The sequence below is a fragment of the Elgaria multicarinata genome, chromosome 2 (genome assembly GCF_023053635.1).
Source record: "Elgaria multicarinata webbii isolate HBS135686 ecotype San Diego chromosome 2, rElgMul1.1.pri, whole genome shotgun sequence".
NCBI classification, from domain to species: Eukaryota; Metazoa; Chordata; class Lepidosauria; order Squamata; family Anguidae; genus Elgaria; species Elgaria multicarinata.
This window is the reverse complement of record NC_086172.1, coordinates 133799148-133816482: the sequence shown is the minus strand read 5'-3', so window position 1 is coordinate 133816482 and position 17335 is coordinate 133799148. Positions and strand designations below refer to the sequence as shown.

Here is a 17335-nt window from a genome sequence, read left to right as displayed (position 1 = left end):
AAAATGGCAGCTGCTTCACTTAATCTTCTTTGGTTTGCACCGGGCTTAAATGCTGCGCATCCCCATAGCTGGCCTGGTAAGCTTATGGGGGAGGTGGACAGGTTGCAGATGGAGGCTCAGCCTGACAATCAGACAAGTGCTGAGCAAAGTGGCTGCAGAAAATATGTGACTTGTCTTTGTGCACTCTCCTGGACAGTGCACATAGTCTTCAATGTGAAATGGGGCCTACATGAATGTACCCCCACACAGGGGATCTATCCACCCCTTTTAGTGGTTTCAAATACGTTTTTAAAAATATTCACAAAATCGCGTTGGTGGTGGAGCTTTTTGCTTTAATGGACAGTATCTATCTAACATGTGCCTATTGTGCAATCACATTCTACACACATTATTTCATTAGAAACAGTGGTTGGGGAGGAGAGGGGAGGGGACATCTCATTTTGCCAAGAACAAAATATTACAGTCTGAGTGCTGGAAAAATACAATATCCCTATTTTCTTAGAGAAATTCTTCTGGACTGTAAAACACAATTAACAACTGCACTTAAAAATTATAGTCTGGGATGGCGTTTTGAGATCACAAATGAAATTGCATCACAAAATCATTTATGTTCTCTGTCTGGGTCTTACATCAAATCTACATAGAGACATGTCTGAGAATTAAAATTCATCGTGATGCTAATCACAATAGGCTGCAGCATATATCAACCCTGTACTTAAAATCTGTGTAGTTTTTGCTGAAATCCCTTGTCCCCGTATGTGAGACAAAGGTTGTCATCTCCTAGTTAAATTATGATGATTCTCCCTGTGACACTATTTTCAACTTCAGTCAGGAGTTTCATAGGAAAGCTGGCAAGGAAATTAATCATTCTATCTTTAGCACAGTGTGTGATGGATACAAAATAAACATAGGATGAAACTATAATTATGAAGATAAAGATTATTGTATGATCTTTATGAAGACAAAATATTTGAACATTAAGCCAACATTTATCTTGTGGGCTGAAAAAAAGAGGTGGTATTTGAAAAAGAACGTGCAAGCATTGAATTCAGTATGATCTATTTTTAAGACTTTCATTTTTAAAAGAATGTTTATTTACCATCATTAGTGAATTTCCATTGCTGCCAATGTCATTCCTCCAACGTTGCTCCTATATGTATAGACTACTGCATTTTCCCCCACAGCTGTTTTTAAGTCTGTTATAGGGAATGTCTATAACATTCCCTACACCAGTCCTATATCCTGGGGTAGTCCCTGGATCGTCCCTATGCAGGGGGATGCACAGGGGATCCTGGGGACAACCAGGGACTTTCCCCAGGATATCTGGGACCATCCCAAGGAGTGCATACCACGTGGCCATTGCTCCTGGGTTGTAGTTCAGTTAGAGGCTTAAATAGTGCAGTATTTGGGATTCCTGTATAAAACGAATGACAAATACTATTGAATATAAACTAATGTGGAAATCTGTCTGCACACAGCTTACTCTTGCTTTATGGGGAAGTTGAAGAAAAAACTGCTTACAATTTCAAGTTTTATTTTACTTTAGTTTTGCATATCAACCTATTGTTTATTTTATTTTCTCATCATTCTGATTTAAAAATAATTATTTATCTTTTTGTGGGGTGGATGGAGGAAAAACCCTGAAATACAAATAAAGAATTGTGTTTTTGTAAGCATACTTTTCTACACTATTGGGATTAGCAGGATATATTCCACACTGAGTATGGACAAAGACTACTACCTAATTGTTATTTCAATGCAGTATCTATTTTCATTTTTCAATCACCTAAAGTACAGTGGAGAACACTATTTGTATGCAGAATCTCCATTCACAAAGGTCTGAACAAAATTATTAAAATGAGGGGGGTTCATTTGATTTTGTGGTTTTTCTTGTTCTTCTCTGAGTAGAAAAATAACATAAGATATATAGATATAGATATAGATATAGATATATAGATATATAATCTGCTTTAGATTTATGAATGCTAACGCATATTTATATTCTGCTGCAGCAGCAATATCTTGTCCATAAATCAATAGTAGGAAACAAAAGGCAATTACTATAGTTTAAGAATTTGTCTTATAATCTTTAATAGAACTGAGAGGTTTGTGGAAATATATTTCTAATTCAGCTTAAAATATGATGCTTGTATTTTTTAAAACTTAACTATCCATTATTTATCTCTCCTCCACTTCAAATATAAAGTATTGTTATTCCAGCTTTCATATTTATAAACTTGGGCCACGTTTGGATGCCACAGTGTGTCCAGAGACAAACCATTCATGGGTTAATTAACATCTGAATAGGCTCTAGATAATAAAATGTGCATTTGTTGTATATGCATTTATTTTACATCAACTTTGATTAAACTGATTTCTAGTTCCTAGGTACATCTAGTACCTGCTTGATGTGTTAGACTACAACTCCCACCACCTCAAGCCAGAATAACCATTGCTGGAGATTATGAGAATTGTACCGCAATATGTCTAGAGGATATCAGGTTGGAGAAAGCTGATTTGGGAACTGAAATGGTCTTGGTCTCCTTGTTGGATGATCTGTACCAAGAACTTTCTAGACCTTTCAGTGATGTTTGATACCATCAACAATGGTTTCTTTCTGGATCACCAGTCTGTCATGGGGACTCTTATGTTGCAGTGATGCTTATATGGCTGGCCTATCCTGTTAAACTTCCCATTAAAAATCTATATGAAACCATTGGGAAAAGTCGTCAGGCACAGTTCTATTTCTCCTATAGGAGTAGACATCCTGAACAGGTGCCTGGACTCAGTAATGGGGTAGATAAGGACTAACTGACAGAAGAGCTGTTAGCTTTTCAATCTAGGGAACTGGTATTCAACCAGTTCTGGCATTCCCACTAAAGACCCAGATTTATATGAAATTGTTGATTTTTGTTTTGGTTTTTATCTCCGGCTTATTGCTGTTTTATTGTATTATTGCTTACTTTTATTGCTCATTTGCTATCTTGACGGCAAGAAAGCAATATATAAAACTCAAAATAAATAAAACAGTATTTGTTTTCTCACAAATACAACTTTAGGTAGAATATATATTTTAAAACATTTCAGTCCTGAAGTATTTTTTATTAGCATTGCTTTATATGACTCTTATTGTCTAAGGGCCAAAATAAACATTCTGCTAATCACGTATAGTGTATATACTATGCTATATATGATATCATATACTATATATGATACTATACTATACATGATCATTTTTCTTACTCTTGTGTAAGGGCTCAACTGACTCCAATGGAGACTCTTTTTTTTGGTATATGGAGGGGTGGATAGAGGAGGGGTTTAACTCCACCTCCCAGAGCGCCATGGTCCCAATTTAAATCAGGGTTACGTGTGCTTACAGAAAACTATCATGCATAGTTTCATTATGCATGATTAGCAGAACCTGTAGTTTGGCCCTTAGGCCCAAGTTACACATTGTGGAGCGAGATATTGGCACTATCAACCCACATCTTCCTGATAACAATTTGTTGAAAATAAATATGGTGTTACTTCATACCGCTAATGTTTCCTAGCCTCACTTCACTTGGAGTATTGGGGAAGATCACTGAAGAGATGATGTCATATGAGGGGGATGGGTTCTGCCTGAACTACACATTGCCAGGAAGATGCAGATCAGGTTGTAGTCTGGCCCTTAATCCAGCTGTGGGCACTGATGGGGGAGACTCATGGTTGATCTCCGTTACACTGTGCCAGAAGCATCAAAGCTGCACAGGAGCAGGCTATTGTAAGCAGGGCATACAGGACCAACCTAAGACATGGGAAATGTGTCATTAGATCCTTTGCAATGTTCAGTGGTGTTTAAAAATGAAAACAGACCCATGCTGGTGGGGAGAGGATTCCAATCAGGAACATGGTATGGGGGAGGGTTTTTTAATCCTTTCCTCTGTGTTTGTTGAGTTGAAATAAAAAAAACTTGCTATTTGCCTGTGTATGTAAGTTGAAAGGATAACTGCCTTTGTGAGTGTATGCACACAAATATCTGAATGACTATCCATGTGCATATAAATGTGCATATGACTTAGAAATAAGAAGCATATAAACACACAAATTACTGTGTGCTTGTGGATGTGTGTGAGAGAGTGTATATTTTCACTCTCGTGCATTTTGCTTTGAAGGAAATGGTCCAATTTAACATGACAACGTAACCCACAGACCAAAATAATGCTTCTCTTCCCTGTTTATATTATCTTGTAACTATTTATGGGAATATTTCTTTGCTTGACTGTTTGTGCTACCTTTACAATGATTACATGTCTACTCAGAGATAAGCCTTATTTTGGGACTTACTCCCAAGTATAGGATTGCAGCCTTAGTAAATGTGTCATCGCAGTATCATTAGCATAAGTTGATAATAGGCTTGTGCAATTATTTTAACTGTGATACATATATTTTTCAGGTTGAACCAAACACAAAATTATTTCCAGCAGTTTTTTTACAGCCTACAAGCACAAACCTGATACAGTTTGAACTGGGTAAATTAAAGGTATTTGTAATGCAATTACTATGACTAGATAACTTGGGTTTTAAAATAAATTCAGGAATGCACACTGTGAGGTCCACCCCCTTGAGACTCCTTTATTTCTCCTATAAATCAAAGGATCCCAACCCTGGGGTGGTTCCTCAGAACGCTGCACTCTGACTCCGTGACTCGCCACCCTTATCTCGCCTCACAGCAGCCCAGCTCAGCCCCCTGTCCTCTCACCTTCCCTTCCGCTGCCACCATGAACCTGTACCTCAACTTAGGTACCTGACAAACCATACCAGAGTGAAACAAAAGAAGATTTATTAACAAGTAAATTGCAGTTGTAAATTGCAGGTATTGCAGTTGTAAAAGCATAATGGTTTCCTCAGGCACAAAGCGTAATGGGTTCAGTACAGTTTCAAAACGGTTTCAAAAATGCTTCAGTTTCAACCCTGCCTATTCTACCCTCTAGGCCACACTATCACTCCTACCTCTATCTACTCCCCAAAACAACAACTCATGTAGATCCTACCCTAGACCCTTTCTATCTCTGACAGACCCAAAACCTAACTCTCTCTCATCCAGCACTTCACACACAGACCCTCTCATCTAATTCCTCCCATGCTCTTGCCAGCAGCCAATCCAGACCGTCAACACACCAGCCAATCAGCACTCTCCTCACATCCTAGTCACTCCCTCCCCCTCCATCTAGCATTTAACACTTACCATCCTGGTTCTACTATAAACACAGTAAGTACAGCTTTAAACAATAAACATTCTTAAAAACATTTACGCATACTTACATCTAGAACAGGCATTGAACAGCAAAACATCACATACACTATAGCAATTAGTCAGTGGAAGCTCACAATGGCCCCGTTCAGAAGACACCTTAAACCATGGCTTTAACCACAGTGAATAGGCTTTTTGCCTGACTCACTATGGTTAAAACCGTGGTTTAAGGTGTCTTCTGAACATGGCCTGGCTTTCTGGCTTAACCACCATGGTTAAAGCAGTGGTTTAAGGTGTCTTCTGAACGGGGCCTTTATCATCCCATGAATTATTAGTGAAATAACCCCAAATTAAGATAACAATAAATAACAAATTATACTATGTTAAAATGGAATGTGAGAAAATGTCTCCCAGAATGCTCTGTGGGCTGGGCCTCATTCACATTAACTGGCATCACACAGTGTTGCTGGTGTGCGCTTTGAGCCCAGGAAAAAGTTGCAGAGCAACTACTTTCCTCTGGTTCATCTCTGGGGAGCTGGAATCGGTCCCAGCATCCATTTGGCAAGCATGCATATATTCATACTTTTAAAACGCAACCTGCATTTCAATATATATTACAGCATTAATTTAAAATTCGGTTTTTAAAAATTCTCCATGTATGTTTTTACAGAACACCATGCCATTATCAGCAGCAATTTTTAAAAGTGAAGAAAGAAACCCTATTCCACAGTGTCCTCCTCGACTAGATGTTCAAACAATCACACCTGTTGTGTGGAGCAGAATGCCAAACAGTTTTCTAAAAGTAGAGGCTGACCGAGTCAGTGACCGTCATGGGTGGTTGGTGCAATGCCTGGAACCTTTGCAGATGATGGCCCTTCATATTCCAGAAGAAAGCAGGTAGATTTCAAACAACATTTGTTTCCTTAAGAAGCTTTATATCTCTCTGCAGTTTTATACATATTGTGTCTAAGAGAAAATCTTCCTTCCCCCCCCCCAGTTATTTTCCCACTTTTTTATTTAAAACTTGCAAATATAGCACTTTTGCTTTGTTTGCAATGACAAATAGAAATGTACAATATACTGGCCGAGTCCACACAGCATGTTAAGCCACCCTGAAAATAAACCATGGTTGCTCATTTTTTATTCACAGCTTGGTTTCACAAATATTTTCAGAAAGTTGCCGTTTAATGAGTACAGTGGAGGCTGGTGGCTCAGATTTCCATAGGGCTGTGAATCCATTCTTGCCTTCAGTCAGAACCAGACAGAACTCTAAAGAAGATCTATCAAAGGTGCTTAACCTATTTTGGGGATAGGGTTCAGAACCTTGGATAGCTTCTTCTTCTTTTTGAGTTCTGGCTGAAACCCAGAATGGATTCACAGCCCCAACGAAATCTGAGACTCCAGCCTCCACTGACTACATATAAATATTAATTGAGATGTACTCCCCAATCAAGCAATATACCTCATTTCCTCCTAGACTTTCTATGTTCTTAATCTTGTTGAAAATGGTAAATATTACACAGCTTGAAAAATCATAGTTTGTATTTTATCATCTTCAGTGAGATTGTTTTCATTTAAGGTCTCTCTATTTATTTATTTATTTAGCATCATGCCTTTTCTGTTGAAGCAGAAGGGAGTCCAATTCCCAAGTGTACATCTACTTTATGCAATCCCTCCTTCTTTCCTCCTCATGAAGGACCTAATACTTAATAAAAGAAATATACTTACTAAAATATATTTAGTAAAAAGAACTCGCTTATGAAATGTTTGTTTTTGGTTTTTTCATTTCAGGTGTATTGATATTTTGGAGCTATGTGAACAAGAAGATTTGATGAGGTTCCACTACCATACTTTAAAACTATATAGTTCCGTTTGTGCACTGGGTAATAACAGAGTAGCTTATGCACTTTGCAGCCATGTGGATATTTCCCAATTATTTTTTACAATAGATAATCAATATTTGCCTGGATTTTTACGGTTTGGATTCTATGACTTGCTTATCAGCATTCATTTAGAATACTCCAAGGAAGCTAAACTCATGATGAACAATGAATTTATCATTCCTATTACAGATGAAACCAGAAAAATCAAATTATTCCCAGATGAATCAAAGAGACATGGTTTGCCTGGAGTTGGGCTTAGCACCTGCTTGAAACCCAATTTTAAGTTTTCTACCCCTTGTTTCGTTTTGTCTCATGAGGATCATCAAAAACCTAGTCCAGAGATACCGCTTGAGATGCTTAAGTCCAGGGCCATAAGCATGCTAACAGAATCAGTCTACTGCAGTGGAACTCACATACGAGACCCTGTTGGAGGGAAAGTTGAGTTCCAGTTTGTTCCTGTCCTGAAACTAATAGGAACTTTGCTCATAATGGGAGTTTTTGATAATCATGATGTTAAGCAGATTTTACTCCTCATCGATCCATGTGTGTTTGGTGAGCCCAAGGAAGAAGCAATGGAGAAAGCAGAGAAAGAGGATGTTACACAGGTAGAAGAAAAAGCTGTAGAGGCTGGGGAAAAGGCAATCAAGGAAACTAAAACTCCAGTAAAAGGCTTGCTGCAAACAAGATTACCTGAATCTGTTAAACTCCAGGTGACAACCTTAAAGTAAATGCGGAAGTGTTTAATATTGTTAAAACAAATTTTATAGTGTTCTCCAGTAACCTCAGCAAAGACCCTGACAATCCGAATTCTTGAAAAAGTTTTATCATAATTTTTCCATTAGTATTCATATTTGACTAGGATTAAATTGCTTTTGTCTTCCTATGTTACTGTTCCACTAAAGGCAAAATTGGTAAAATGCTACATCACATGCTCTTGATATAAGAGATGAACATTTCTAAAGCACATTAAGGGTGCAGAATTGGAAAACACACAGATGTAGAAAGAAATTCTATTCATATTAAATTTGTACAATGGTTTTGTCCCCTCTACTGTAATTATTGCATATAGGTTAACAAGCAAACAAGAAACATTGGGTTGGATCCAAAAAAACTATGTGGAGAAGGAAAGTAGCCACTAGTGCAGTTCTGCAAATCATTGTGCAAGAGCTTGCACAAGAGTTCCTACAGTGTTATAATAGGTAGGTTCTATTGAGATTCTCGTGCTTCTGCAAGAGGTTCTGCAAACTCTTGTAAAAGCAGAAAAAACACGGTGGATTTCTTTTCACGGGGTAGGCATGTTAGTCTATTGAAGTAAAACCAATGGAGATTTTTGTCTTTAAGGTGTAAAAACAGTTCATTCAAGTGGAAGACTCCTTCCACATGTGAAAGGGCCCCTTTTGGATCTAACCCACTCTCCTTGTCGTTGACCACAAAACTGAATTTCAATTGTCAATAATATAGAAAGATCTACTGTAGTTCTTTCACTTATAACTGTATTGTACTTCAGCTATATAATGCACCCACCTATTATTTCTTGCTAGATGTGTGAGCTGCTTAATTATTTCTGCGACTGTGAGCTGAAACACAGAGTGGAAGCCATTGTATCATTTGCAGATACTTATGTCTCAAAGTTGCAGTATAATCAGAAATACAGATATAATGAACTCATGCAAGCCTTGAATATGTCTGCTGCTTTAACTGCCAGAAAGACAAAGGAATTTCGTTCTCCACCTCAAGAACAGGTAAAAGCAGAACCCTGGGATATGGGGGTTTGTTTTTGTATGTCTTGTATCATCAACTGTAGAATTACAAAGAGGAGATTCTTATATTGTTAAAAAAAATCTCATAAACAATAAATAACAAATACTTGGATATCATTTGGCTTAGAAATGCTGTAGAAGAATTACTTATTTGGGCATGGAAAGCACAGATTGCAATCAGATACTGTTTATATAATCCGCTGACTAGAATATCTTAGGTATCAAAGAGTAGCTTAACACATTTCACACAGAGAATATTTTCTTTTGGAAAGAAATGCATCTTCAGGAAGAGGCCATTGTTAGCAACTCAGCGGATGAGTGCTTTGCCACCAACTGTTCCAGATATGTTTATCTTCACAAACACAACTGCAGGACCAAAGAGGCCAAAGTAACTATATGCCATTTTGAATGCAAAAATGGCCAGTCAGGACTGGATCAAGGCCATATTGGGCCCTGGGATGAGCAGGCTTCCTACTCCCTACTCTGTTCCAAACACTAAACTCACACAGATTTGTGCATACACACACACAGAGAGAGAGAGAGAGAGAGAGCAAGAGAGAGAGAGCTAGCTATTTTGTGTACAACAATGCAAAAATATTTTTTTAATAAAAATGGGGGGGACCTTTAGTTCTGGAGGAAAGATAGAATATAAATGAAAATAAAGTAAGAAACAGATATACTTTAAAACATAATTGACTTACACTGTGTTATTAATAGTGCAGGATAAGCTACCGTATTATGTAAAATGCCCAGCTGTTTCAGTAAAATGCTATCTCAAAAAAAGGAAAAAAAGAAAACATTTTTGTGTGTGCATGAATGAAATAAGACTTGAGCTAGAAAGAGCATGAATTCCTGTAGCTGCTACTAACTTGCTTTTCGTTAGATATACTACTGCCCAATCACAGGTACACCGGGCTTCTCTATTTTTTTCTATGGGCAGTAATCAGTGCTCCATGAGGGTAAATTAAAAACAAAAAGGAAGTTTGAAATAAACCAGGAAGTCCCTTTTACACACAAGTGGTCACGCTACGCTTATCTATATGACTTGTGCTGCTCCAGAAATGTCAGTCATAACTATGACTTCACTCATTGGCTAAACATACTGAGAGGTAGTAACATGTCTCACAAAACAATTGGACAGAATACTGCTTGAACATTTTGTCTCATAGTTTAGGTTCTATAAGTGCTAGTGATTCATTCTGATTGAAAGCTGAGAATCTGGGGTAGCTAGTGGGCCTACTATAATGGTGGGCTAGGGGTTGCAGCCGATGGGTTTATCTGGCCATGTCACTAGTGAGGAAAGTATTAAGCACTCCACTATTCAAAATTCTCCTATCCAAAGCTGGTTCCCTTTGCAAAGAAAATGGCCATTGGGGCTTTGTTACATGCATTTGCCTATAATGTGTAGTTTGCCCATACTCACTACATAGTCAATATCATAAGGATTACTATAGATTATCTGCATTCTATTGGGTGCAATAAGAATTACTCGTAGGAATGCATATAACAGGAGTGCAGCCTAAATAGATTGCCTGCAGTGGCCATAGTGTAATGGATGTAACTATGCTTCAAAGATGTTTCTTTGAATATTAAATTAGTTTAATATTCTAATTTCAGATTAATATGTTGTTAAATTTTCAACTGGGGGAGGATTGCCCTTGTCCAGAAGAGATTCAGGAAGAGCTATATGAGTTTCATGATGATCTCCTAATCCATTGTGGTAAGTGACTGTGTTTATTGGGCAGTGCATATTGTTGCTGGGAATTTGATTGTCTGTGAAAGATTACTTCCTGCTGGTGATTTGTTGTTAGGGGATTTTCTTGGCAAACCTGTATTGATGAATTATAACAGAAAACTACCAAGATGAAAAAGAAAACATAAAAGTTAATCAGAATTATCATCTAAATGTTCATTAACACCTAGCAAAGCACACATATTTACAATCAAAAATGTTTTTGTGGCAGTGGCTCTCACATAACTAGTTTCTGAAATATCTTTTCTTCCAGAGCAAACATGTAAATTTAGTAAGCTGTTCTACATTCTCTCATGTAAGTGAATAATAGCTATTCATTCCTGTGGGAAGAATAATACGATGTATTTCTGGAAATGTTAGTGATGAGGGCAGCACATCCCCCTGCATCATTGATATACTGTAAGGTGTCCTAACCTTCTCTAAGAGGAACCTACTGGGAACCTACAGAGGTATCTTGTACTCTGAGTGTATCTCACCGAGAGTTCCCCACAATATATACAGGACCTCGTCCTGTTTGCCTTCCTCCCTCCCCACGAGTTATCATAATCTGTATTTCTCCGTTTTACAATTTTATCACAAGTATTTGATGTTTGGGGGTTTGAGGTTTTGGTTATAAACGTGGCTCAAAGGGATTGGTGAAATAGTATTGTGAGGGCTGGTTTGTAATACTTCATGTATTTTGATCTGCTAATTTTACAATTGTATGAGTTTTTAAAATACTTTGCTATGTACTCAGATCCTCTGTAATTATATAGGCCAAAAGAATAAAAAAAAGCAATTTACTTTTATTTATATGTATTTGTAATATTCTTAGCTGTGAGTTTGTCATATTAGAGAATCACATTTAATTGGGAAAGTGTGCTTATTTATTTATTTATTTATTTATTACATTTTTATACCGCCCAATAGCCGAAGCTCTCTGGGCGGTTCACAAAAATTAAAACCACAGTAAAACACCCAACAGGTTAAAACACAATTATGAAATACAATATAAAAAGCGCAACCAGGATAAACTACACAGCAAAGTTGATATAAGATTAAAATACAGAGTTAAAACAGTAAAATTTAAATTTAAGTTAAAATTAAGTGTTAAAATACTGAGTGAATAAAAAGTCAATCTCTCATCTCAAACAATTCTATCAAATGAAATTCGTTCTACATTCCTGATATGTAGCTTGGCCCCAAAGGTGGTGCTGTGCAAGCAAAAGGTTCTACCATTCAAGCAACCAGGCGTCCATAATTTCCAGCTATCCTGCCCCACGTAGGGCTGCAGCCTCCCACTGCCCTGTGCCATATGCAAATTTATTCCAGAGGGTCCCTCAACCCTCAGAAACAGACTTCAGGGGGCACAGGGGCTTGCAACAGGGAGGGGAAGGCAGAGGCATCCCATTCCATACACAGAACAGAAGCCGATGTATTTGTATTTCTCAAATTCAGATCATATATTAATAAGTAAAAATATCTACACTCCAATTCCATACAAAAAAAATTCACCAGCAGGTGTTTTACATCATTAAACAGAGTTTGTGTAAGTATGTTTAAATTATTTAAGAAAATTAAAGCTTGAATGATTGATATTCAGTATTTTCATGATACTCAAATAGTTCTGAGATTCTTAATTTAGATCAATAGTAATTGTTTAGTGATGAAGATTGTTTAGTGATGAAGCAGACGTAAATGTACAGGCAGAAGCCTGGCAGAACGTTATGGAACTCCAATAAAACACTTCAGCTGCAGTCATTATCTTCATTCCTCATCTGTCAGTTATTAGCTTAGTCTTAGCCTGAGCCCCTATCCTCTTCCCCAAAACTGAAAAAGTAATACTGACCTACAGTTCAGAATTGTTGTGTCATTGAGCAAACACTTTGAGCTCTGTGCCTGTAGCTTTGTGCATAAGAGCTCCCCATACCAAATCTGTCATTTCTCATTGGCAGCCCTCCCTTGACAGAGAGTTTCAATTGTGGGCTGGCTTTGCATACCTAATCATGTACATGAAGTGGGCATGGGTGCCCCCTGAAGTATTATTGTGGTGGTGGTGGTTGTTCATTTAAGTCTGGAGCATCAGTTTAATTTTATTTATTTATTTATTTATTTATTTTATTACATTTTTATACCGCCCCACAGCCGAAGCTCTCTGGGCGGTTCTGGCAACCTCTTGTCTCCACTTTGTTTCAAATTAAGTTTATTACTCTTTAGGCATTCCACTAGATGCAGAAGAGGAAGAAGAGGAAGATATCTCATGGACTGGCAAACTACGTTCATTGATATATAAATTAAAAGGGGCCCCCAAAACAGAAAAAAGAGAGCCTACAGAGGAAGAAGAAAGATGTCCTAGTAAGAGTTTAAAATCTTCTCCATACTGATGCAGATTATTTTTATTTCTTAGAGGAAAACACAGTGTATTTGAAAACTGTTGAAATGTGAGCTGGGAAGTATGAATATATCAGCAGTTGATAAGAGCTTTTCACTGCAAGGGAGAAAGGGTGGGGCTTGGGAAGAAAGCTCTAGAATTAATCAGCTTCTACTTACTTCTGAGTAGACATGCAGAGGCTTGGCATTTGGGATGCTACTTGAAAATACTGCTGAGTGTTTCAGTCCTGTTTACTTTGAAGTAGACATGCAGAGACTTTTCTTGCTTACTTCTGAGCAGGATTAAAATTGGAAAGGTTTTGCCTTTGGTCCCACACATAGATGGGATATACCCCCCCCACCTGACATTTCCCAGATTGAAATTCAGCCCTTGGACTGAGAAGCATACCCTGATATATATATTATATGTTGAAATTAAAGTCCAAATGTCAAATACTCGATTCTTAATTAGGAGACTGGAAAACAATCCAATCTAGGACTATGCTATGGGTAAGTATTTCATGCTCCATTTATTTATTTATTACATTTTTATACCGCCCAATAGCCGAAGCTTTTGTAGTGATAGCAACAGTAACCCCTAATAGCATGGGCTTTCTGATTGATAACTCAGGTACAGACCTCAAGCATGTTTTGGGTAGAGATGAGGGAGAATTTCATTCAGTTCATATTTTGATATGAACAAGTTTCCCTTTTTGAACTAATATGTGAACCAGAGCACAGTTATCTTTCAGTATCAACACTTCTCAGAATTATGCAATGCATTTCTCTAAACCAAAAAATGCATATTGAAATGTATAATTTACAGGAATGTGTACACAAAAATGTATATTTTTGTGGGGGAAAGTACAACAAAACATTATCTAAGTGAAAAGTGCTTGCAAATGCATTTATCAGGCAAAACTGTGTACAAAAATGTACATAAGTAGAAATGGACAGAAGATCTATTCAAATTTTCATGGAGCCTTTTTTTTTTTAAAGCCATGAAGTGATCTGGAAACCAGGGGTTGTGCCAGTATCTCTTTAGTAATCTGCTCTTTATGTATTGGGATAGTAAAGCAGCAATGTTGTTTTCAGAGATATTGTCTAAAATGAGTTTACATTTCAGTAGCAATGTTAGGTATATATCTTTGGCCTAGGGTAGGAGAAGGTACCATTATTCATATACTAGACCTTCATCTTTCACAACGCTTCTATAAATCTGTAACACATGACTCTGAAAGCAGAGTGCTGAGCAAAATACCGTCTAGATATAATCGGTTTGTCTGAAAACTTTGGTCCATAGTTCATCAATCTGTCTGCTTCTCCTTTCCCTATTGACCTTTTATTTTATTAGATATACAGGAGGTGGAAAAGAACAATCACTATTCATTAAAAGTGAATAGTATGTATTCCCTGAGGGAAAGTATCATAAATATATCTAAATACTATGAAATGTTAAGTATCTTCATGTTCTGTTTTAAAATACATTCGAAGTACTTTTCAGAATGTAATTACTGAGAGTTTCCTTCCAGAGCTGACTCCAGGTTAGAGACTGCCTGGTTTGCGCAAATAGAGGAATGAAGGGGCTGCCCGTGTAGAGAAAAGGCGTGTGCAAATCTCGGCTTGATTAAGCCAAAATATGATTACCCAAAACTATCCAATGAGGCGTATCCATGAAATTACAAGAAGTATATGTTTTGTAGGAATAGTGTAATGTTGATTAGGTTTTCATTTATAGTACATTTAAATGTAGGTTATATTTCAAATGACCAGTAATATAAACTGCTGAATACATCCACCAGTATTTTTCCCTTTAGCTTTTATTGAAATTGTTAAAGCCAGTCTTCAATCGCTTAGAGGTAATTAGTATGGCATACAATATCCCCCACAATTCTTAATGAACAGAATAATTATGAATGGGGAAAAATGGATAGGAATACATGGGAGTCTGTCCCTGATCACTTTGCAGATGTATTTTTTCATTAAACTACCTCCACTGAAGCTGTGATAATACTGGAAGCAAATCTAGATTATATTTCACTGAATTATTTAACTTGGTTCTCCAAGCATGCTTAGATAACAAGATGATAAAAATACTACACACTACTACTGGAACTGCATCAGTAATCTTAAAGCAATGTGAAACTAGAACTTCCATATCATTTAATGTGTAAGATGAAGACAATATTTTGTGGAGAGACATTCTTGAACCTAACTTTGGTGACAAGATTAGGAATCTAGGGTTACCAAGTATCTCCTTTTTTAAGGATCAGCATAAAGTGGCAGACCCGTGGGACATAACAGAATGGTTCTATTCCCTAGTATTCTGTACAACAGATTTTGCAGATCTGAAGAATCATGTATTTTTTTTAGTAATTTGGTCTGATATCCCTAACTGTGCCTGATATAAAATGACTGTCATATTGCTGCAATTTCAGGACAGATATGTTCTGATGCATTAGAATATATAGTTGCTCATGTTAGTCTTCTCATACATGCAAGTTCAGTTTGCAAATCATAAAATACAATTTCAGATATTTTCAGTTATTGTTACTTCTGGGCTATTGGTCTATTATTCCAACTAAGTACTAGCAACAGATATAGTTAGCTTGTATAATTCTTTTGGCTTGAGTTATAGGGGGCCAAGGAAGGGCCTCACCACCTTAATAATAGTTTTTAGAAGCCTGCAGGAGGTGTTACATGACTCAAATTGGTGAAGTTGGGTGTGGCTTGTGAATTTTATTAAGGTCCAATATTTCAAGCATCATAATATATGCTAGCTTCCCCCAACATGGTGGCCTCTAAACCTAGCTAACATGGGGTGATGGGAGTTGTAGTCCAAAACACCTGGAGGGCACCCAGTTGGGAATGGCTGATCTACACATACTACTCAATACCCGTTTTAAGACTAGTCTCCCTACCCTGCTGGAACTCTCAACTTTCTTTTAGATAATTTCACATTAATAGAAATGTTCTAATTAATATTATTGGCAGTTAAGGTTGTCCAATAGCAAAAATTGCTGTGTCAACCCAAAACACTTTAAGTTAGCTTATTTATTAACTAATCAGCTCTTTGCAGAATACTAAGGTGGTTTATGCTCTATATGTTTTGCTTCAATCTGGCAAGTTCACCTGTAGGACCTCTATATTTTGCAGAACCTATCGATCGAGAACTTTTTACAAGTCTCAATTATATAAATAAAGATAAACTTTACTGCATCTGGGGTACTGCAGGGCTCAGTCCTGGGCCCAGTGCTCTTCAACATTTTTATTAATGATTTGGACAAGGAGGTGCAGGGAACGCTTATCAAATTTGCAGATGACACAAAATTGGGTGGGATAGCTAATATCCTGGAAGACAGAAACAAACCTCAAAGTGATCTTGATAGGTTGGAGTGCTGGGCCGAGAACAACAGAATGCAATTTAATAGGGATAAATGCCAAGTTCTACATCTAGGAAAAAGAAACAAAATGAACAGTTACAAGATGGGGGATACTTAGCTTAGCAATACTACAAATGAAAAGGATCTTGGAATTGTTGTAGATCACAAGCTGAATATGAGCCAACACTGTGATGTAGTTGCAAAAAAAGCAAATGCTATTTTGGGCTGCATTAATAGAAGTATAGCTTCCAAATTGCACGAGGTCCTGCTTCCTCTCTATTCGACCCTGGTTAGGCCTCATCTAGAGTATTGCGTCCAGTTCTGGGCACCACACTTCAAGAAGGATGCAGACAAGCTGAAGCGTGTTCAAAGGAGGGCAACGAGGATGATCAGGGGTCTGGAAACAAAGCCCTATGAGAAAAGACTGAAAGAAATGGGCATGTTTAGCCTTGAGAAGGGAAGACTGAGGGGAGACAGAATAATGGGCTCAAGTTACAGAATAATGGGCTCAAGTTACAGGAAACCAGATTCTGGCTGGGCATCAGGAAAAACTTCCTGACTGTTAGAGCAGTACAACAATGGAACCAATTACCTAGGGAGGTGGTTGGCTCTCCCACACTAGAGGCATTCAAGAGGCAGCTAGACAGCCATCTGTCAGGGATGCTTTAAGGTGGATTCCTGCATAGAGCAGGGGGTTGAACTCGATGGCCTTATAGGCCCCTTCCAACACTACTATTCTATGATTCTATGAACAGTAGTGTATGTATCTAAGTGTTTTACTGCACCTGAACTATAACATATTAGCATTCTTGAATAGGTATTTAAATCTCATTGAATAGGGTTGCAGTTTTTTTTGCATACTTGCAGTTTTTAAGACCCAAAAGAGGGATATTTAGGCCCTGATAATAAATATTCCTCATTCTATCCTCAATACTCAGCCAAGCATGACAAAGAAGACAAGAAAAACTGAGTAT

General features: G+C 37.5%; 1 protein-coding gene across 1 annotated transcript in view; it reads left to right on the top strand.

Annotated features, from left to right (window-relative positions):
* RYR3 (ryanodine receptor 3) overlaps positions 1–17335 on the top strand; it is a 401651-nt gene that overhangs the window by 175682 nt on the left and 208634 nt on the right. The window contains exons 33-38 of the mRNA XM_063117743.1: positions 4436–4522; positions 5904–6130; positions 7025–7826; positions 8658–8858; positions 10494–10596; positions 12826–12963. Of these exons, the coding sequence (XP_062973813.1) occupies positions 4436–4522; positions 5904–6130; positions 7025–7826; positions 8658–8858; positions 10494–10596; positions 12826–12963 (1558 nt within the window). The remainder of the gene's footprint in view (positions 1–4435; positions 4523–5903; positions 6131–7024; positions 7827–8657; positions 8859–10493; positions 10597–12825; positions 12964–17335) is intronic.